This window comes from Medicago truncatula, chromosome 1, assembly GCF_003473485.1.
Source record: "Medicago truncatula cultivar Jemalong A17 chromosome 1, MtrunA17r5.0-ANR, whole genome shotgun sequence".
Classification (NCBI taxonomy): Eukaryota; Viridiplantae; Streptophyta; class Magnoliopsida; order Fabales; family Fabaceae; genus Medicago; species Medicago truncatula.
The window spans coordinates 40,457,565-40,481,504 of record NC_053042.1 but is presented as its reverse complement, the minus strand read 5'-3'; the positions used below and the strand labels follow the sequence as shown (position 1 = coordinate 40,481,504).

The 23,940-nt window shown below is 32.8% G+C and overlaps 3 protein-coding genes and 1 non-coding gene across 4 annotated transcripts; 2 read left to right on the top strand and 2 right to left on the bottom strand.

The window, feature by feature from the left end:
* Nucleotides 1–644: 644 nt before the first annotated feature.
* LOC11407173 (phosphoglycerate mutase-like protein AT74) lies at nt 645–2,088 on the bottom strand. The gene is made up of 2 exons (XM_003591008.4): nt 1,395–2,088; nt 645–1,308 (listed from the first exon to the last, which is right to left on the bottom strand). Exons 1-2 carry the CDS (start codon nt 1,828–1,830, stop codon nt 866–868), a joined length of 879 nt encoding a protein of 292 aa, XP_003591056.1. The 5' UTR covers nt 1,831–2,088; the 3' UTR covers nt 645–865.
* Nucleotides 2,089–9,806: 7,718 nt separating this feature from the next.
* TRNAS-UGA (transfer RNA serine (anticodon UGA)) lies at nt 9,807–9,888 on the top strand. The gene has a single exon. It is a non-coding gene; the product is annotated as a tRNA-Ser (tRNA).
* A 1,610-nt stretch (nt 9,889–11,498) lies between these two features.
* LOC11410744 (uncharacterized) lies at nt 11,499–12,747 on the bottom strand. Its single transcript, XM_003591005.4, has one exon. It carries the CDS (start codon nt 12,327–12,329, stop codon nt 11,565–11,567), a length of 765 nt encoding a protein of 254 aa, XP_003591053.3. The 5' UTR covers nt 12,330–12,747; the 3' UTR covers nt 11,499–11,564.
* Nucleotides 12,748–17,806: 5,059 nt separating this feature from the next.
* Nucleotides 17,807–22,696, top strand: LOC11416653 (receptor-like cytosolic serine/threonine-protein kinase RBK2). The gene is made up of 9 exons (XM_003591004.4): nt 17,807–18,074; nt 18,267–18,340; nt 18,427–18,774; nt 19,482–19,733; nt 19,940–20,097; nt 20,356–20,435; nt 20,528–20,663; nt 21,913–22,062; nt 22,237–22,696. Exons 1-9 carry the CDS (start codon nt 18,031–18,033, stop codon nt 22,408–22,410), a joined length of 1,416 nt encoding a protein of 471 aa, XP_003591052.2. The 5' UTR covers nt 17,807–18,030; the 3' UTR covers nt 22,411–22,696.
* Nucleotides 22,697–23,940: the final 1,244 nt, after the last annotated feature.

The following is a 23,940-nucleotide window of genomic DNA, read 5'->3' as shown; positions in this document are numbered from 1 at the left end:
AACTTTTTTAAAGAATAATTGCTTATTTTGAAATGTTTAAAGAGTGTCGGAGACATTCGTTAACAATATCCTAAATTTAAATAATCGTCTCATTTGATAACAAATAATTTTCTCGTACTAAAGAATTACAAAAATATTTTGATCAATCACATGATAAGTAATTGAAACGTGTGAAACCATTTAAAATATATTCATTCATTCAAATTGACAGAGTACATCGATATAATGCAAATTCGCTAAAAATAAAAAGAATGAATATGTGAACAAGCTCACAACATCCATGTTAATAGCATAAAATGGCAAAGTACAAATGCCTACACATATGATTATATTTAAATCTCTGGAATAACATGTCTCCGGATCTGCAACGTGGATGATGCCAAAGTCATTGATTGGATTTGCACTGGATCAAAGTTGATGTGACAATCTGAACCGATCAAATACCTGAAAGAAACAAGAAAAACAAACTATGTCGCACAAAGACGACAAACAAACCAACGCCGCACGAAGACGACAAAATCACAAAACAAAAAACGAAATAGATGTGAAAGTCACTTATTTCAATAAAAGAGAAAGAGAAAAATCATCCATTTGATGTAAAGGAGAATAAACTGGGGGTTTTGGTGACGGCTCACACGAGAGAGAAAGGGAAAAGAGAAAATCATGTTTTAATTTTTCAAAATCTAAATTTTACATGTTATAAAAAAAAATTCGTAAATTATGATTATTACACAGAACTAATGAATACTAACACAAAAGCATAAAATTGCCTTGTACACCTACACTGAATCAAAGGCTATCATCAATTTGAACCTCTAAATTCTCAAATTCTATTTCTTCTTTATGCGTATGCTGAAAGAGTTGGTTACTTATTAGCTTCAACTTTCATTTCAGTTTCACCTTCATTTTGGATTGCTTCAGTGTCATCATCAGATTCAGATGCATCAAAACGATCAAAAAAACCATCAAGATACCAAGGACATTGATCATTCCAAGCACCTCTAGGCGCATCTGCACGCCATTTCTGATCAGCAATCATATCAGGAGACATTCCCCATTCGAGCATCTCTTCCTCCGTATGATTAATCGCCAAACTGTATTCTCCACCACTCCCTTGCTCCATCACACGAAACTCGCAGTTTCCGAAATTGTTTAGATGCTCAAATTGCTCCACCGTCCACTTGAACCACTTCATCAAGAAAATTCGTGATGTCAATCCGTGTGATACTATCACCAGATTTAAATCGTTTGTTGGATCGTGATGAAGACGATTCAAATCAATGTCTCTCCATAAAGATTCAAAAAAACCTTAAAAAATAAAAATAAATTCAAATTGATATCAATATGATGTATCTGAATAATTTAAAGAGAAGGGAAAAGCAGTTAGCAGTTACCGGAAATGCGATCGAAAACATCGGCGGCGGATTCACCTTCAGGAAAGCGATAAAAGAATCTCCCAAACCGTTCACGAGTTTCTTTAACAATCTTCATACGCTCTTGAACTTGGAAGTTACCAAAATCCTGTTCCCTTACACGCGACTCTTCTCGGACGCCGATCACGCGCTTCTTGGAGAAAGATCTACCGACTTCACGGAGTGTGGATCGGGTACGGGCGTAAGGAGAGACGTAGAAGTAGAGACGCCAGTCAGGGGAGCAGCCTTGGCCGGAAACGAGACGGTGGAGATTGGCGCCGGCGTGGCGGGCTTGGGCGATGCCGGATGGAGTTAACTGAATGCTGTGGTCTGGTGTGGTGGTGTATGCTGACGTGTCAAGGTTTCCTTGGGACTCGCCGTGACGCATTAGTATTATCCTCTTTGGAAGGACACCCATATTGATTCTGATTCTAAATTCTAATTTCTAATTTCTAATCAGCTTCTTGTTATGTTGGTATTGCTAATTTGCTTTCATTTTTGAATTGTTGTTTTGCTTTACTCGATTTATAGTTTTTTGTTATGTTGGTAACAGTTTGTAGAATCCAGTTTCTGATGTATGGGAAAAGATTTTGAGAAATGATTCTGGTCAAGCCGCGGCGGCAGCTGTAATGTGTAAGCGAGCAGAAATAATGTATTCCATCTTGAATATTATTATCTTAATCCGGTTCCACTATTATGTATGCTGCTTTTCAAATTCAAACAACCTACCCTTCCAATAAAGTGTGCATTACATTACATTGTCCTATGACGCATGCACATGATAAAACGCATACTCTTTCATCTTCTATTAAAAAAAAAAAAAGATGTATTTAATTTAAAATTTAAATAGTTATATTTTTGTTATATTTATGTATAAATGTGATGAAATATTTGTTTCCTTTTAATGAACAAATCTAAAGAAGACAACATGCATCACAGTGAATTACGTGTAATCAGGGGCGGTTTTACCACCCAGCTAGCCTGGGCACACGCCCCGGATCTCGTAGGAGATCCATAGGTGTCACAACAGTCCTCAACGTGCCTATAATTATCATATTATCCATAACATATCATATGTTATGTTACATTGTGTTGTAGTGGTTAAGCGCGCTACCTGATCCCGCTATGGCTTGGGTTCGATCCGTGGTAACACTCCTTTTTTATTTTCTATTGTATTAAAAATATTTTTATTATTCAAAAAAAGAGGTCCCCATAACATATCATATGTTATGTTACATTGTGTTGTAGTGGTTAAGCGCGCTACCTGATCCCTCTATGGCTTGGGTTCGATCCGTGGTAACACTCCTTTTTTATTTTCTATTGTATTAAAAATATTTTTATTATTCAAAAAAAGAGGTCCTGTAGGGATTTTAACCGGCTCTGCAAAATTTCTAGCTCCGCCACTGCGTGTAATGCATCCATAGATCTATGATTTGTATGTGAACGGAACGAATTCCATATTTCCTTGGTTGCTTACCAATTAAGCAAACCACAAAGACTATTTTAGTATCAATTCTTTTTCAACTAATTGAATAAGACTTTTGAAATTTAAAAGGCCAAACATATAGTGTCAAAGCCAACTATCTTCTTTATTCATTGTTATTAGCGTACTTCCTCCGGTCATATTTATAAGTAAAAAACAATTTTTTAACTACATTGAATAATTAATGTATTCAATCACATTTATAAGTCAGATACGTTAATTGTAAATAAAAAGTTGTTTTTTGCTTATAAATATGACGGAAGGGAGTACATCTCATCTCTTCAGTCATCATGCTAGCTTGAAAGGTTATATTCTTTGCAAGATGATATTTTAACACTAACCTTTGAGTTCTATCAAAAAGTTCTAGAGAGTTATTTTTCCTTATTAGATAATAACCTTTTGGTACGAGTTGTTCGACATTTATAGTGTGTTTGTTAGATCGGTGGGGATGAGAAAAAAGCGCTTTTGCAGTGATGCTACTTTTTGTAGCTTCTCAATTTTCACGGTGAAAACATCTCGTAACGCGAGAATTTTCAACTAGTCGGGATTCCAAACATATACTTAATAGACTGCATTGCATTCCAAGCACATACAACACGTCTTCTATCACAACTATCTTGCAATTTTATAATTTAATTACAAACTTTCCCATTGTTTTGTTGTTAGCGTTCTATGATCAACTAGCTGCACTTTTGTGGTTTTAATGGTATCAATTTCTTTCATTCATTTTCTATTTCCTGTCATGAGATTAGAACAATCAAAAACCTAAAAACCATCTTTCTGAATTGAAACTTTTAGTATTGGTTGTTGTCATTATTAAGAGTACATGATTATAGTCTAAGTCTTCTTGTGCCATTTTAGCCTCCTCGTCATCTTTCTTGACTTGTATACCTTTTCCATACCATCGTCATATGAATAGTGACCATATTTTTCACAGTTATAACATTGCAGCTTCCTTTTATCAAAATATTTCTTCTTTCCTTGATTGTTGCCCAAACCTCATCTCCTTTAAGATTCAACTTTATTGTCAATCTTGCTATTTCCTTTGAAGTTTGACAAGTTCCCCCTTTGAAGTTATATTTGCCATTCTTCTTGTCATTATTATCCTTCTCGATAGTTTGAGCTTGAAGGCTTGTTTAACTGGCCTTTCGTTCATCTTTCAATCACCATAAGCTCATTTGCTTAAAAATAAATTTGCAATTCTTCAATCTTCATAGTTTTCACATCCTTTGATTCTTGAATGACAACAACTATGAAATCAAATCTTAGAGACAAGGTCCTCATTACCTTTCAACAACTTATTGCTCAGCAATTGCTTCACCATAAATTTTCATTTGATTCACCACAGTGATTAATCTTGAGAAGTAGTCAGCTACTTTATGATTTTCCTCCATAAGCATCAATTCATACTTTTTTATGAGAAATTGAAGCTTTATTTGTTTAACTTTGTTCCCTCCTTCATGATAGTTCTCAAGTTTATCACAACCTTCCTTGGATCTTGTTACTTTTGAGATTTTCTCAAAATTGTTTGAATCAACTAGGCACTGAAGCAAAACCCGTACTCGCATATATCCACTCGAACCAAACCCGATTTAAGGGTTTTCCCTGCTTTTGATTGGGTTTAGATATGAGTTTGAGTTTTCCACGATTTCAAAAACATGGGTACGGGACGAATAACGAGAATATAGGTACCCACCCTGATATATAAATAGAAAACCCAAACCCAAAACTACTTCCCTTATGCAGTTAGTCTTAGTCTATCAAACGACACTCATTCACTTATTTGAGTTCTCTCTCAACTCCTTCCACATCTCACACCCTCAATCTCTCTATTCTCCATCACCATAGTCATTGATCAACATATCATATCTTCTTAATCGATCTCACTCTCACAGATTTACAACGTGAATCGCTCTCGCTCTCACCCTCATATTCACTCTCTCTGTCAGCATCATGTCCGAGTGTTTTTATTATTATTTATTTTGATTTTGGTTTGGGATATGTTTGATTTTGTCTTGGTTTATCCGAAATTAAAAACCTTCATTGCCCTAATTATTATTATTATTATTATTATTTATCCATTCTATAATGAAAACATGTAATTTGGTTTGACAATTTGAAGTATCAGTTTAGTTTGTCATGTGCTTTGTATTTGGTTATATTGTTTTGATAATTTAGATTATCTGTTAATTTATAATATTGATATTTTGACTATATGTTGTTATGTCATGTTATTTGGTTTGATAATTGTCAAGTTATAAAAATTGTCGTTGATATTTAAAGTAAGTATATGTTGTATGTTTGAAGTTATTTCAAAAGTTATTATTGTTATTTATTAAAAATGTGCTCCTACTTTGTCAAGTTACAGGTACTATTATTTAAGTTATTCAGCAAAATTGGTTTGTTACCTATTTACTTGCTATTAACTAGATTAATTTCAAAAGCTTTGAACAAGCATTGAGATATTATTCAGAGTTTTGCCATTATTTTAGCAACTGGTTTTGGTCAATCTTCATTTACCTAATTAATAGCATCCACTTGCATTGAGTGGAAAAAGAAAAAACGTGTGTAATGTCTCTCAGCATATTACCTTTATAAAACCAAATTTTTATTACCTGAAAAAGAAGAGAGTTATTACCATTATTCAAATTACTTCTCGTGTCTTGATAGCTTCAGTACGCTTACCGCCAAGAAGAACATGTTGTATACGAGAATCAATAACTTGCAGGATATAAAACAAAGCATCATAAGCCTTCAAAACTCGAGTATCTAATGAAATTGCATCAAGTTCTTCATACCCATTCTACATGTAACGCCCTAGTCGATATATTTATTTATTTTAATTCATTTAGAGTCTTATATGTGATTTTAAATAATATTTGTGATGTTATGTGGTGTGATATATTTTATTATATGGTTGGTTTTGATATTAATTTAATTAGGTGAGAAATAATTATTATTTTGGGGGTTGGGGAGTTAATTAGAATTTATTAGAATTAATAGGGAGTTAAGTGAAAATAGAGGGAGTTAAGTACAGGGGAGTTAGGAAAAGAGAAGTCAGAAAGCAGTTTACGTGAAAACAGTCAAGTTGGGAGAAAAAGGGAGAGAAGAGCAAGTAGAACCAAGGGAATCCGAATTGCTGTGCATTTGTGCTTCTGAATTAAGGTAAGGGTGAGGTTTGCTTCAGTAGTATAGATTCTAAGTTCTGATTTTGATTTAACAGAGTTATGGTAGAATTGGGAATTTTGGGTTATGATGAAATTGTTGAGTTTAGAGTGTGAAATTGATATTCTAATGTTAGAATTAGGTTCTGGTTGTAGACAGCACTTAGTTTTGCATCTGTAAATTAATTTGGGGAGTGAATTGAAGAAAAATGGGATTTTTGGGAAAAACCTGCATTCTGCCCGTACAGAAGTTCATCGCTCGCCTCGCGAGTAGCCTTATTCGCCAAGGCGAGTGAGAAACTTCATGGCTCGCCTCGCGAGCAGAACAACTCGCCGTGGCGAGTAACCCAGTATAAAACATGATTTTTTTTTTTGAATTGTTGTTATAAGGTATTAGGAGGATAGTTTTGGGTACCTATATGATTTTAGAGAGGTCTGGAGCAAGTTTTAGATTAAAAAGATGAATAGAGAGCTTAGAATTGAAGTTTTAGTGAGAAAAATGTCAAAACTCCCGAGAGCAACCTTTCCCAGCTCACCTTGAGTTCGCCTCAGCGAGTGACGTTTTTTGTGTACTCGCCATGGCGAGTAGGAGTGCTCGCGAGGCGAGTAGCCCAGAATCAGAGATGTTTATTCTGTGTTGACTATTGTTGAATGATGTTGATGTTTGGGCCTAATTGTGATTAATTGTGCATCTTCCTGGATTGCTGGATTACTGATTGATGATATTGTTGATGGCTGTAATGTATGTTGTATTTACTAAATCATACATGTTGTATAAACTCAGAGTCATATGAAAATGTATGCATGGTCAAGTTGTATGTAGATATACACAAGGGGGTCCATTGCATATGCATAAACAGCGGGAGGACTCATGTCCTGGAGCACTTGTTGTTCACAGCGGTGAGGACTTATGTCCTGATGAATGCTTTAACCATTCAAAAGCGGTGAGGGTTTCGGCCCTGTTTTGGTACCACATGCATAATTGCATTTATTGAGGGGTCTTAGTGGTGTCTTCATGTCATGCATGAGTCTTTGTTGTTGGTTGCATTGCCATATTGAAGATGATGTTGTTGCTTTGTGAAACATATATTTATATTTACAAGATGATGTATTGATGTTTAATAGGGTGTTAGATTCAATTGATGAATTTATTATCTATAATTATTGTTGTGAATCTCACCACTTGCAGGTGATCCTGAGTAGTAGGTGGTGGCTCAAGTGTTTAGGGCTCTGATACGTACGGGATGGGATTTCTTATTGTTTTCATTTCTTATGTATCACATTTTTGGATTATGCTGATGTAGCCCTTTGTTTGATTGTTGGATTTAATGTTGAGGCTTTTTATGCCAAGATTTCTATAGGAGAATTATTATGTTGAATGTTGTGGTTATTAATGTTGAAAATGGATTTTAATGTTGAAAATATTCCGCTGCAAATTAATGTTGGCTTATGAATAAGTTTTATTAAATAGTATTATTTTCTATTTAAGAAATTTTGAAAATGTAGTGTAGCATGCCCGTTTGGTGAATTACTCTGATGAATATTTTATATTTAATTACTTTTGGGATAACGGGGTGTTACACTCCACAACTTCTTGCACTTTTTATGCTCCAAACAATGTCTTCATCAATGCTCTACATTTTTCCTAATTACCTCCATCAAGAATTAATTGGAAGATTCACATTGAATTGTTGTTTCTATTCATGATTGCTTACAATAAATTATTCTTGTTCACTCAACTTGATTGTGTTACTCAGATACGTTTGTCCTCTCACATTCTCTCGTGTTCCCCTTGATCAAAACCAGCGGTTATAGATGCCAATTTGTTAACGCAACACTTTCTTATTACGCAAGCAATGAAAGATTTAGAGAGAAAAGAGATAGATGCAATGGATTGTAATTCTATATTGGCTAAAGTGCATTTTTCCTCCCCTAACTTTTAAAAACTTGTAATTTTGGCCCCCTAAGTACAAAAACTACAATTTTGACCCCCTAAGATTTAGCCTCTTTGCAACTTTAGTCCTTTTGATCAATTTTGACTTATTCAACGCCTACGTGGCAGGCCACGTGTGTAATTAATTAATTAAAAAATAAAAAAACTAAAAAATCAATTTATGAAAAAAATAATAATGGAACTCTAGCTTGTTTCCATTATTTTCTAGATTTATGAAAAACAGATTCAGCGATACTAGCTTGTTTCCACAACACCTACAACATTCCTACCTTAATCAATCTAATAGAATCATCAAGAGGAACACGAAAGCGAGGAAAGTTGTGTATATATGCAATGCACTTAATGGAACTCTCAGAAAGACCTTCAGCCATAACAATGGTTCATAAGGCAAGAAATAATGGCATGCCCTTTTGGAACAAAAAACAACATGACAACAAAGACCAAATGGTAATTGCATTTGAAGCTTATGGACATTTAAGTAGTGTCAATGTTCGTCCTGTGACAACAATTTCATCTCTCAATTTCTTCGGAGGGTGTGATGATCGCGAAGCACATGCGTATGAAATGAATGAATTATTGTTTAGAGAGGAAGAGATAGTCTTTAACGTGAGTTTGTGGTGGTTTAAGAAATTTTCATGGTGAAAAGGAGATTTGAGAATGAAAATGAAATTAGGCTCTTGAGTTGGTGAATCTGGAATGGGTTGTTGAAGTTACGAAAGGAAGAAGAAGTGAAAAGAATAGATCTGAAATGAATGGATTTAGGGATTGAAATCAAGAGGAAGAAGAAGAAGCCATTGGAAGGTGGTGTTGGTGGCTGGGGTTAGTAGAGAGAAAGAAGGGAAGATTGAATGGGGTTGTTAAATAAATATTTTTTTCTTATTTTTTTAATTTTTTTTCATTTATTTAATTTAAAAATGGATTTTTTAGTTTTTTAATTAATTAATTACACACGTGGCCTGCCACGTAAGCGTTGAATAAGTTAAAATTGACCAAAATGACCAAAGATGCAAAGGGACTAAATCTTAGGGGGTTAAAATTGTAGTTTTTGTACTTAAGATCCAAAATTGCAAATTTTTGAAAGTTAAGGGGGGAAAAATGCACTTTAGCCTTCTATATTTTCATTAGCAAACTGAAAAGTGAACACTATAATCATTTATACCAAGCATGTGTAACTAACTGTAAAGCAAGCAACCGCTCTCTAACCAACTTCTAAAACAGTTGACAACAAACCTAACTGTTTTAACTAACTTAAATTAAAATACAACAAAATCAAAGACAAATGAAATCTTATTAAACATAAGTCGAATAATGACAAAAGTTCAAAGTTTCAACTATTAAAGATTTGACGTGCCAAAAACGTTATAGTAACACTGTGGAGAAGAAAAATATTGACTTTGATTATCATCTAGATAGGATGACTTAATTTGGCTATATTTTTAATTTATTATTTTTATTAAGCCCAGCATGCTTATTTGCCTAGACAAAGTCAGTATACCTGAGTTTCATGAACTTAATAAGAACAATATGTCAATGTTTTATAAAATACGACGGCACCCTCTTGTTGTAGTCAAGGCTCAAACGAGAGAATCATGATCATATAATACATTATAACCTCATTTTCAATATAATTTTATCTATCACAATTTCCCTACGTTACTCAATTAAAATATGGCACCATCAATAATATTTTTTGTTGAAGGAATGTCAAATATCAACCTGAACGGTGAACACCGTATTTTGTATTACAACTGTCTTACTTTATATCTTTACTCATTCGAATATTCAATAAACAAGTCGATATGTCCGAGTGGTTAAGGAGACAGACTTGAAATCTGTTGGGCTTCGCCCGCGCAGGTTCGAACCCTGCTGTCGACGTTTTTGTTATTTAAGTTTCTTTTCTGAAAACGGTGAATGCATTCAACAAAATGATGTAACTTTTTAGTTTTTGCTTTCTTTCTAAACATAGATATATAGATAGATAGACTCATTTTCAATAAAAAAAATATTTGATAAGCCATTTTCAATAATATTGATTGCTCACAATTCATAGTTGCATAAAATATAGGTTTACTCACTTCTTCCACAGCTAGCTTTTTAGCTTATGTTGAGAGTCTAATATTTTCTTTTGGGTTCTTTAGCCTACTTTAATTGATCAAAGGACAAATTTTGGGTTCACTCACTTCTTATGAGAAAAACAATTTACATATTTTCCATACAAGAATGATATAAAAGGACATCAAATGATCAAAGTATCAGTATAGGTCATGAACACACTTCCTAATTAGAGCAACAACTAGACCATTGAGGAAAACAGATGAGATCACGGCATCCGTGACCAACTTTAGAATCACATTCAATAATAAGTTCATAAGTCCTAATATAGTCTTTTTTTCGGACAAAAAAAAGGTTATGCTAAGTGTAGGTACCGATCCCAATGCCTCGACCATTAGAGTGTTAGAAGGTCCAAAATTCTTTGCGAAACCAAAAATTCAGGAACCTTGATCATCTTGAAAAATTCCAATCCAAGTCGACTTTAAACCTCTATTACACACACTTTCATCCACATTGTACTCAACCTTCATAAATAAAACTATTCATTTACTAAAAATAAATTAGTGGAAGCATCCACCTCAATTTGATGAACCTAGTTAATGCGTCACTTCATAGTCTTTAAAATATGACCATTTTAAACAGGATTTTATAATATAAATATGTATTAACCGACTCTTAAAAAGTATGGGCTGTTTTTTTGATCGATGGTTACAATTTTGAGAACTAATTTTTCTATCTACCCCGTCTATCAAAGTGTTGAAAGCTGTGGTGGGTTGATTAGAGGAACATATGGTGATTGTCTATGTCGTTTTTCAAAATTGTTGGAAATATGCATTATGATGTGCCCATGTCACTTGAGTTATTGGTGGGTGTTGGAGGGTTTGAGGAGGATTTTGCCCAATCCCGTGTTTTTTAATGGAGATGTTGATTCAAAAGCTGTAGTTCAAAATTCAACTAGTACGAAGATGGATAGTGTTTTTGGTTGGAGATTGATTCAAAAGATTATGTGTTTGTTGAATATGGATAGAGAGAATTGGACGTGCCACTCATATCGTGAATCAAACTCTTGTGTAAATGTCTTAATCAATATAAGTTGTGAGCATTCTTAAAAAAAAAAAATATTAAGTTGTGAGCATCAGCTGAATTTGATTGTGTGCAAGCATTGTCACGCTTGAATAATACCTTTGTTTGTTATTGATGTTTTGAATGTCTTTGTTTTAGAGCTTCAACTATCTTTGTTTCCAAAAAAAAAAAAATTACCATTACTTTTTTCTAGCAAGGAGATCATCTAAAAACGCTCGTTATTTTGTAATGTACATCTCGAGTGCAACATAGAACCTCTATTTATTGTCATGTTTTGACAACAACAACAAAAAAAAGTGGAAAACTTGAAGCACAACACAAATGTGAAGGAGGAAATATCAATACTTTCATAATCACAAATAGAGTTATTAACTTTCATAATTGACGAAATTGAAAGTTCAAACAAAAAAACAAAATTATGTGGCCACTCCATACATGACTAAGTTGTTATGGCTACCATGAATATAATTCACCAATTGCTGGTGACACCTCCTTCTATACCTTTCATTATTCTTATTATTACTCCACTCTCTAGCCCTATCATCTTCCTCACACCTACTCTCTTCACCCATTATTTCCTCTTCTGATTCCGATTCTACTATTGTAATTTCTTCCTCTTCCAAATATTCTTCCTCTTCTTCATCATCTTCATAATATTCTTCTTGTTCCACATCATTTGCGTTGCATTCATCTGGAACAAGATACAATCTCAACCGTCCATCTTGTCGATTAGCATATAGAATGTCTGGTCTATCTACTCTCATTTTGTTGAGTTGTAATCTTCCATCCTTCCTCACCGGTAATAAAATATAACTTGGTTGACAGTTATTGTCTAACGAAGAAAGTGGTGGAGGAAATGTGTTATTACTATTTACACCTCCCTCCACCGCCCTCGTATTCCTCAAACAATATTCATCCCCTTGATACTCATTAATGCTCTCTGTGCAAGTCATCAATTGTTTCATCTCGTGGATCGTCCGCGGAGGTGGAAGAGATATCTTAGGCTTTGATTTGGATGAGAATGGATGATTTGTGCATTTTAGATCAAGCTTATTATTATTTTTATCGGTGGTGGTGAGAAGAGTCAAGAAAGAGTGGAGGTGTTTCTTGAAGTTGAAGGCATGTAGAAGAAAAGATAGAGAAAGTGAAAGAATGATCTGAAAATACAAAGAGAAAATCATAACGATGGATCATTACATTACATGTATTTAATTTGATTTTGATCTTGAGAAGATGTTATAGGTCGGATAGGAAGAGATGGGAAGAGGGTGAGGGTATTAATAATATCCTCAGCCCCAAAGATAGATAGAGAGAGAGAGAGGGTTATATATATGGTTATGGTAATTGTCAATAATATAATAATGAAAATGGTGAAAACATATGAAGAGAGTTAAAAGAGGATGATAATTATGAGAAAAACAAAAAACAATTGGAATGATTAGAAGTATGAGGTGTAGTGATGGAGCAAAGTTAGCAATTAGGAAACGTTGCCGGGTCCAACTGAGATGGCCTATGAATCCTCCTAAAATGGCACATTGCCATTTTTCTTCCACATTTTTTTTAAAGATTATCCTCATCCTCACTTTCTTTTATTGGTTCTACTCCCAGTTGGCTTGTCTTCGATTAAAGGGTGTGTGTGCGAGGGACAAAGTACATGTTTATACGTTCTAAATCATCTAAACCGTTAATTTGAGATCACAAAATTAATTTTAAACGATCTTGATCACAGATCAAAAAGGTCGAACGTGGTAATTAGAGATGTGTTTGGATAAACTTTTCAATTAGACCTATTTATAGATTGATCAGTGGTGTGTTTTTATTTATTTATTATGTTTGCGGCTAGCTTTTCATTTTATACTTGGTTTTTTTGGCCAATTTCTCAAAAATATCTACTATTTGCTTCATTTCCAAAGAGATATCATAAAAAAATAGAAATTTGAATACTTTGTATTTTTAATCATCTTCATCTCTTCCTTCAAAAAAATCATCTTCATCTCTATCCAAAACGGCTTCCAATTTTAAAGGAATATATGATCATTCTTGCAAGTTTATTAATCGTTTATCCAAAACAAAACAAAAAATCATAAATAATGCTAAAAATAAGCTTTATAGAAAAAATAAAACCAAATATTTAACTATATATAAATAGAGTATCCCTAAATAATATACTATAAAAAAAATAAAAAAATAAAAAGAGTGCGTTGTGTTCCTTTTGGGGAACAGCAAGCTAAAATAGTAAAGAAAACAAAAACACAGAACAAGAAAACAAATCACTCTCTGGGGACTAGGAAGGATGAGCCATTTTCACGATGCCAAGTCCTAACATCAATGCAATGGAAGCAACAAAACCAAGGAGTGTCCATAACTGAAAAGAAAGAGGGCATGCACTGAAGGAAGGTTTCTTCAAAAGAGTTGCATCTTCGGCATAGAGGAAATTATGTCATTGTTTTTAGGGTTTATATGAATTTTTTAAATTTAATATTATTTTTTTATGATAGTTTGAAAATTAAAAATATATCAATCATGAACATTAACTTATCTTTTAAAAAATTTCTTCATTTCCCTTTATATTTCCCACCCCCAAAGCCCTACTTTCCCCTCCCTTCCAAACTCCGAAACGAATAAGGGTGTTCAATTAGCGCAATCAATCTCAAAGGATCAAAATCAAACAATTGAAATATCTTCTTTTCTAAGAAATCAAATTAGTCCACCGAACTTGAGACAAGAGAGAATCGAGTTTGAGACTTTAGGAGCAGCACACTCCAAAGTCTCAAGCCAACACCACCATATTGATCCAAATTAGTTAACAATTGCAATATCTAAGAGACAAGTTTAATTAAGTCAACCATTTTAATAACTTCACCTACAAACTTTACTAACTATGTAACTGGATCAATTTTATTAAACCAATATCTTTCAAATAGTAATGATTATAAAATGTTCACCCAAACACAGAGTTCAAGTTAATGCTTGTTTTTGCAGACTTGGTGTTAAAAACTGGTACTCTTGTCTGGTATCGCAAGAGCCAAAAGAAGACAAACCTAATATGCACAAAACTTTTACGAAACTATTAAAATGTTAAATATGTACTAAAAAAATGTATAAAATGTATAAGTGGCAAAGAAAAACATCTAACTGTGAATTAAATGAAACCACAATTTAATTTAATATATAAATGATACAATTTTATAACTTGTCATGTCCGGTGCAGAATAGAGTGTAGCTGAGGGTGGTTATGCGGTAGAGGAGGTTTCGACGCAGTGGATATCAAGCTTTAACGGTAGAGATTGCTTCATAAAGTGCTTCTGTGTGGTAAGCCGCACAGAGCTTCTCATGCAACTCCCCTTGGTACGCCTTTCAGATAAATGAGCTTTATACTTGTTGGACCGTTTTTGCGGGCGGAGGTCCAGTTCAAAAACATAACCATAACCAGTTTTATGATACGAGTTGTAATGGGTTTATGATAATAAATTTGGATGGATTTAAAATCCAGTCTATATTTTGGGTTTTATTTGGATATAGTTTTGGTTATGTTAGGATTCAAACCATGAGATCCCCCTACATGTGATTTTTTTATTGAGGTATTCCTAGTCCGATGTTAGAGAGTCAGAGGTTAATCATTTAAAATTGAAGAATTATTTAAGAGTTTGATCTCTTTTAAAATGTGTTAATTCATATGAGAGGAAACCTGTAGCGAGGCATACCACAACAATCTAAATAAAACTCCACCTGCAAATTAGGAGGCAAAACTGATAGCCAAACCGCACCAAGCATCGAGTGACCCATATTAGTTAACTTATCAACACATCAATTACCTTCACGGAAAATATGAGAGGAAATAGCTTGAATTCCGATAGTACAAGCCTTTTGCCAACGATTTGTAAGCAATACCGGCACATCATAGGTTCAGCCAAAAAAATAATCACAGGCTTACGTTTACCAAAATCGTGAACATTCCAATACTAAACAATCATTGATCAGCCGGAGAGGGCTCACCCCTAGAGCAGGTTCTCTACGGCAGCTTACCAATATTCATTTTCTTTAGGTGCTGCTTCTGTTTCTTAGTTAAAACCAACATGAATGACATTTCAGCTGACGCTTTATCATATTCACAAATACGGCGCCATAATTTCATATCATGTTGAATTCTCGAATTGTTGTAAATGTCTTCCTATGTTGCTGAAACCAAAATATTTGCATTTGCAGCTTGCGTCACAGTGGTCGTAGCCACCTCTTTAGACTGCCCCTCAACATCTGTTATCGTAACTGACTCATCATTAATGGACCAAACTATGAAAGGGCAAGTAGGGGAACTTGAATGCACGTCATCGTGCGCTACGACATGTTGATTTGTTTGAACCGGTGACACCTCCCTACCAAAAGCGGAGGAAACCAACTCAACATAAATCTCGTGCATGTCCTCATGCTCTATAGATGATGAAAGTGTAGCAGTCACATCTGAAACCTTGGGAATCTTCTGCATCTCCCGTGATTCCGGATGCTTATGCTCCACGACATCAGAATGCACGTCAACGGGTGCTACTTGGGAATCCAACACCAATTGGGATGAAAGTGCAACCGTAGCATCGGAAATCTTGGGAATCTCCACCATCTCCTGCAATTCCGGATGCTCCTGCTCCACAACATTTGAATGCACGTCATCGTGCACTACTTGGGAAACCAAATTCAACACAGGGATAGTAGGGTGAGGCAGCCCCCTGAGAAATGTGATCGTATACATTTTGCAAAGTAAAACTGAAGGAATTTGAGGACAAACTATTACTGAGTACGACAACAACAATCTGAGTTTGAGTAGCCATTGTAGTAGAGGCAACATCAACTGGTACCTAAGTCATGGTACCTCCATTATTATAATGGAAGCACCTCCATTATAATAATAATAATAATAATAATAATAATAATAATAATAATAATAATAATAATAATAATAATAAAAACAACAATAGCAATAATAATAATTTATACTATATATAAAGAAAATAGCATATTTTGACATTTCTGACTGATTTTTTTCTTTTTCAAAATTATCATCAACATTCAATACAAATAACACATATAACAAATAGATAAGAGGAAATGCAAATATTAAAATAAAAGTGTAACAAACACGATATAAATATATATATATATATATATATATATATATATATATATATGTTCAGTTTTTTTCTTTATCCTTAAAAATTGTAACCGATTAGATGAGTATATTTATACTTACTTTTTCATTATCCCAATTATACTCTTAGACATTTTTTTCTATAATAAAGATTGTTGTTGGTGTCATTAAAAAAATAAAAATTTAGATTATATTTTTTTGTTATAGAGTAAATTACACTCTCCTCCCCTCAAAGATGTTTGAATTACACTCCCCTCCCCTCTTATGTTAAAATATACACTCATTTTCCCTCTTATTCAAAACATATTAGAAAATATTTCATTCCCCTTCCTTGAGAGAAGCTTGAATTACATTTCCCTCCCCTCTTAAGTTAAAATCTACGCTTTAGTCCCTCAATAGTTTTTTTTTTTTTTTATTTCTAAAAATCTAGCAAAAAAATAATCTAACACACTTCAAAGAAATATAGCATTACGGGTTCATTTTAATATAATCAAATTTTGAATACATATCTTTCTCTATTTTTTATTCACAATTTCATTAACATATAGTTTTAAAGTCTATTATAAAATATGAAACAACCCAAAATAAAATTAAAATATTTATAAAATTACTAAAGTCGATTAAGTATTGTTATTTAAAAGTGAATTTTATACTCTAAATTATAAAATTAATAACAAAAGATTTAAATTTAATTGTCGTTGACATTTAGATTATAAATAAACGAATTTATATTTTTTAAATGGTATTTCAAAATTAAAATATATTATAACAATATTTATTTATTTTAAAATAGATTAAAGTGTAGTCCATATTTAATTATTAAGGGAGGGCAATATAATTCAAGCATCTTATAGGGGAGGAGAGTATAAATTTTACTTTTCAAAGGAGGGAAGTGTATATTTTAACATAAGAGGGAAGAGGAGTGTAATTCAAGCATCTTTGAGGGGAGGGGAGTGTAATTTACTCTTTGTTATATTGTTGGTGTCATTAAAATATATAAGCATGGTTAGTTTTGTTTGTTATAATTTGAAAGCAAAAAACATTTATATTTTTAGTTTTAATCAAAATTAAAATTTCATAAAAAAAATAAAAAAAAAAAAAAAAAAAAAAAACTGTTCATAATTTGCAAAAGTCAGAACAATAAAAAGTGCGAAAAGACGGACACGTGAGTGCTTGTCTTTTCGCTAGTAATAATAATAATAATAATAATAATGTGAGCTGCTTCTTAAAAAAATGTGAACTAAGATTACCATTTCACATGGTTAACTGGACAAGTAAATAGAATCCAAACAAAGTTCTAACATTGGCCAACAATTGATTGTGTTGGGCAGGCCACATTATTCTATATGAGTTATTTATTTAATCATAATTATAAAATAAAATACTCACATTTTGTAAAAATACAATAAAATAATACAATATTCACATGATATAAGTAATAATGATACTTTTTGTATTTGGTCAAAATTGTAAAAAGGCTAAAATTGAGAACTTAACTTGTGAGCCACACATTATACCAAATAGATAATACAAAAGATTGACCCAAACAAACCCAACGTGTCTCCATCCAAAAACTGTATCAATTCATCATCGTCATTCATCATGTCAGAAAATGAATTCATGTCAATTTTCTGTATTCAATTTCATGATTATAGATCACGATATTTTGCATCACTTAAATTTTTAACTCATAGCAACATATAACAAAAGAAAAATACAATATTTCTTAGTTTTCTGTAGCTTTCATGGCAATTGAGGGTGACTTTTGCCCGATAAATCAAGGTTTATGGTATGCATGCATGTATATTCCTTCATGTTATTACTATCTATATAATTCTATTCATTATGTTAACGAATATATAATAATATGTGCTTGTATATGATATGATCATTCTTCTTGAGTTTAATATTTTTGAGCCATTGCCAATTTGCTATGTTGTCTATTTACGGTTTCTAATATATTTGATTGTGTAAAATGTAGGAAACATAAGAGAAGTTTTGCTAGTAAATCAAAGAAGATAGGATCTCTCTTTGCTTGTTCTGCTTCTGCTCAAGGTTTTTTCTCATTGCATATTTTTCAAACGCATTTGAAAAGCCTTTCATTGTGTTATTGTATTTCTGATTTTCATTTTATCAAATAGACTTAAGAAATATGGACCTTGAGAAAGAGAAAGATGACGAGGCATCTCCAAGAGGAGTTTTAGAGGCTTGTGTTAAAGGCTTTGATGCTCAACAACTACCTGAGCCAGAAACCAGTTGTTCCAATTCGAGGGCGCGATCCCATTGGGGAAAATTTTTTAAATTGTGGAAGAGAAAATCAGTTAAACGCCTAACTTCTATTCATTCAATTGGTGTGCCAAAGATACCAAAATGGAAAAGTAGAAGCACTAGGGAAAATTTTGTTACGAGTAATCTATACAATTTTAGATCTTCTTTGGTGACTTTCAGCCTCTCTGACCTAAGAAATGCAACCAACCATTTCAGCCATGGTATGTAATATGATGATGGAAGTATTTACTTTAGTCAATTATATCATAGACTGTTAATAATACACATTATGAATTATTTCTATACCTGCTTAGATACATGAGATGCCTTGAATTATGTTAATGTGAGCTGACTCGAATTGTATCATAACTCGATATTTTAATGCTCAATATATTAAGGAGAAACAATGGATCATAACTGTGTTTTATGTACTCATGGTAATTAGAACTGTTCATTGTATCATTGAAAGTTAGAGTCCGTTTGGATTATTTGAGCTTATCTACTAACATAAGAACTTGTGAATTGTGAGAATTTGTGCTTGGAAAATGGAAGCGACTTATGACATGTTCATAAGTTGTTTTTCAGCTTATTTAAGCTTTCTATGATTGCTTATGAGAACAAGTTATAACTTAGATGAAAATGATTTGACTTTATTTTATCTATTGTTGTAGATATAGCTTATACATAATCACTTATATGATAAAAATTTATGATATAAGTGCTTAATTAAACTATTTAACCAAATAATGCCTTACTTTGATTCAAGCTGTCTATATATGTTCTTTCCAAAGAAACTAAACATTCTCATATGAACTAGTTAGACCACATAAAAATTTGTTTTTGTTCTCTTTTGCTTGTAGAAAATTGATCTGTTAGGATTTTGATCAATCAGACTTTGTATTGAATTCATTGTTCCTTTAATTTGTAGAAAATTTGATTGGAAGAGGTGGTTTTTCTGAGGTTTACAAGGGTTGTCTCCAAGATGGACAACTAATAGCTGTAAAGAAAATGACTACAGGGAGCACAGATGAAAAGACAGCTGGCTTTCTATCTGAGTTAGGAGTTATTGCTCATGTTGATCATCCTAATACCGCAAAGCTTGTTGGATGTTGTGTAGAGGGAGAAATGCATCTTGTCTTCGAATTGTCTACACTGGGAAGTTTAGGATACGTTCTTCATGGTTTGTAGATACTTTGAACTCTCTCATGATGACAATCACTTTTAAACTTATTTTGTTTTCATATCAAATGGAATCAAACTCAATACTCGAGGGTTTACAACCCTCGCACACATATTGCACATCAACAACTTGCGTTAGACCTTAACGGTCAACATACTTTCAACTTTAAATGTACTTATAGCTTATTCCCTCATGATGTATTTCAGGTTCAGATAAAACCAAATTGGATTGGAGTAAAAGGTATAAAGTTGCTCTCGGAATTGCTGATGGTCTTCTCTATTTGCATGAGAATTGTCAAAGGCGAATAATTCATAGAGATATTAAGGCAGAAAATATACTACTCACAGAGAATTTTGATCCACAGGTTTTTATTTAACTTGTTCGTCGGATATAATGAGGAAATAATTTATCTGTAGTATTACTTAACACATGAAATATTTTATGTTGTTGTGTGTTATATGTTAAACATTCTTTGTTTTGTTAATACATGTTCTTACCGTAAGTTAGACCAGTAGCTAGCAATATATTTTGAGAATCTTTTGTATTATTGTATACAATCTTATTGGTGCACACAAAATTTTTCTTCTATTTTCGGGCTTTTATTAATCAAGAATTTGTACAGATTTGTGATTTTGGACTTGCAAAGTGGTTACCAGAACAATTGACTCACCATAATATGTCCACATTTGAAGGCACATTCGGGTATGCAAACATGAAATACTAATGCCATAGTTTTTTTTTTTTTTTTTTCCGATTCTCTTGATTTAATATTCCACAAATGACTTGTTTCACAGATATTTATCTCCTGAATATTGCATGCATGGCATAGTGGATGAGAAAACTGATGTTTACTCTTTCGGCGTTCTACTTTTGGAGATCATAACTGGGCGTAAGGCTTTGGATCGTATGCAGACAAGTGTCGTGACATGGGTAAATCATTTTCCTAAATAATGTATATCTTATATGATTTAGGCAAAAGATATCATACATACTTGTAAGTTGTTTAATCGTATGAAGTTAGTCCTCAATTTTTTCCTCACATAAGTCGCATTGTGTGTACACCATAACTCCTTTTCTTTCATTACAAAAATATGTAGGTGTCTGCAGAGATAGAGTCAGGAAAAATAGTTAAGGGTGGCGAAAATTTAACACAGTAATAGAGTTTTTTTTTTTGTTTGAAATAACTAATTTTAGTTAATTTTTTTACTAAATGTATCAATTTTTTTTTAATAGTCTCTATTTCATTATAAATATTTCATTTTTGTTGTGTAAGGTTCTTACGAAAATAACAACCCGTGTTGATTTCAATGATAAAATAAAATACATTTATTATATCACTCTTATTAGTGTAGTTTTTTTTAGAGGTTATTAGTGCAGTTGGTATGAGATATAATAAATAATACAATATTAATAAGAAAAATACTTAATGTTTCATTAGTTTTAAAGTAATGATTAGTTTGAGTCATAGAAATATTATTATAAATGAAACGGTTATAATGATGCCTTATTTTTGTTCCTTGAAAAGAAGAAAAAAAGGTAATCAATTTTTCTAAGGTGACTTTTATGGTGTTTTACCAATTTTTTCCTCTTAGTCGAAAAAGTGAAAGATTTAGATGAACCTGACTTATTGGAAAGAGTGAGTAAAAATGTCTTGGATAGATGACATAGAAGGAGTGTGTAAATGTAATAACCCCTGAAATTTGTTATGCAGTTAAGATTGCTTTAGAGCACTGAAAGTTGCATTGAAATAAGTAGCATATTATGAAATTTTAACATCGTAAATTTAGATAACTAACATAAGTGCCTAGCTCTGTAGGGAGAGGGATATATAAGTTTCAATATCATATCCTAAGATTTTTTTTCCTTTGGGGTGGCGAGTGCCCCTAATTCTATGTACTTAGTTATGTCCATGGGTGTCTGTTATGTTACTTATGTGGCAAGAACAAAGTTTCTCATTTATCATACAATGATGAGTGGTCAACCTTGTTTCTGTCATGTCAATAAGGATAATAACGTACACATATTATGACTTAAAGACATGCACGAAACAAAAACAAAAAAACTAAAGGACTAATTTCGTACAATTAAACAACTTAAATAACCATAAGATATGTTTTGTCTATTTTCTAACGTGTTACTTGATAGACCTCAAAAGGGTGTTATTTATATTGTATGGTAGGCAAAACCTTTGCTTGATGCTAATAATATCAAGGACGTTGTTGATCCTTCTCTTGGAGGTAACTATGACCAAGGACAGATGGGATGTGTTAGTTTGACTGCATCAATATGTGTTGAGCAGTCTCCTATTTTACGCCCTCGCATGAGTCAGGTAAATACACAATGAGCTATGTAGTTGCATACTTGTTCATTTAGTTGAAATTTCTCTTAGCATTATATATCATCATTAGAAATCAAAAATCATGATCTATGATCTAAAGTAAAAGTTAAAGAGAACCATATATAATAAAATTAAGATTGATTATATCTTCTTCGATGGGTGCAGATAGTAACACTGCTAAGAGGGGAAAAATCTGTCATGTATGCAAGAGCATGTAGCAAAAGGAGGAATCTCCAAAGAACATATTCAGAAGAGCTACTTGATGCACAGGAATACAACTCAACAAAATATCTAAGAGATCTCAATCGACATAAGAAGATTTTGGGTCTTGAGGTCTAAGGATTCAAAGCCCATTATATTTGTTTATTGTTCTAAAACGACTGCCATGTAAATGAACTTTGTACACTATTTCACTATTGATTGTTATAAAATGAATGTAAAACATAGACTATAACTAAATTTAGATGGACCAACTAAATTTAGACGGACCATGCAACATTACTTAGTTTTATAGTTTCATATGTAAAACTCATCTAACAAACTGTCAGAATTGTGCATACAATTCTTAATTTCCCATGTATTTGTAGATTGTAATGAATTAGTACAATTAGTGACTAAATTTTTACACTTTCTTAACAACAACAAAACTGACTTTTGTATTTTTACAAAGAAATACTAATCTCATTTCATCATGAACATTATCAGCAATACAAGAAGGAATGACATCAAAATAACATATTAATATTTTTTGCGAAATGGGGAGGTGGGAGGACGATTGAATGAGGGTTGGAGGCACATGTCTTCTTGGTGGAAGGATTTGTTCGGTGTGCGTACAAAGGTTGATTTAGGGAGGGACATGTGGTTTGATAATAATCTATGGAAGTTGGTAGGAAATGATGCTAATACCTATTTTTAGACGGATCCATGGTTAAGTGATGTCCCTCTTTATGTTAGATTTCACAGGTTATTTGAGTTAACGGCAACCCTTTGATGCCCGGTGCTGACATGTTTGGGCTTGCGTGGGAAGAAAATATGTTAGAGGAGTGTGTTTGCTATGCTGATGTTGTTTTACATGTTAATTTGGTCGTCGGTGGGCGACAATGGCAATTGGAACCTACTAAAGGTTACATTGTCATGGATGTTTATCATTTGTCATCAACAACAAACCAACCATTCATTCCACATTGTCAGACATTGTGTCGTAAGAAAGCTCATTTGAAGGTATAGTGTTTACTTGATGCCTCCTTCATAACATGATCCCAACAAAATACAATTTATTATGACACGGAATCCTTCTACAAAACTCCCAATTATGTATGGCGGGGTGTGGTGCGGTCAAATCAGTGGATCATCACTTCTTGGAGTGTCCATTTTTCGATTCTGTTTGACATCTCATTAGAAAACTAGATTGGTATGTCCTCGGCAAATTCACACTATTTGCAGGATCACTTTATTCATTTTGAACATGGGTGGTAACGCAAAATCCCTTTGATTTATCTATACTAATTTGGTTTGCTTGTGTGTGGGTGATTTGGAAAGAAAGAAACAATATAATCTTTAATAATAAGGTTGACTCTTTACAACAACTCTTGGATAGAATTAAACCTTTTTTTTTGTTGAAAGCAAATAACACTACTTTTGCTTTTGTCTTCCACAACCCGACGTTTATCCCTTAGTTTGCTTGAGTTTTGATTTATAGTTTACCCATTCCTAGTTTAGATGGATTTGTAATTATTCTCTAAACTAGTAGTGTTATTTTTTGTCTTATTCATTAATATATTTTATCTTGCTTTGTTAAAAAAAAATAACATGTTAATTTTTGTAGAGAATTAAAATAATATAACAAAAACAAAATTTAAATTAGGAGAA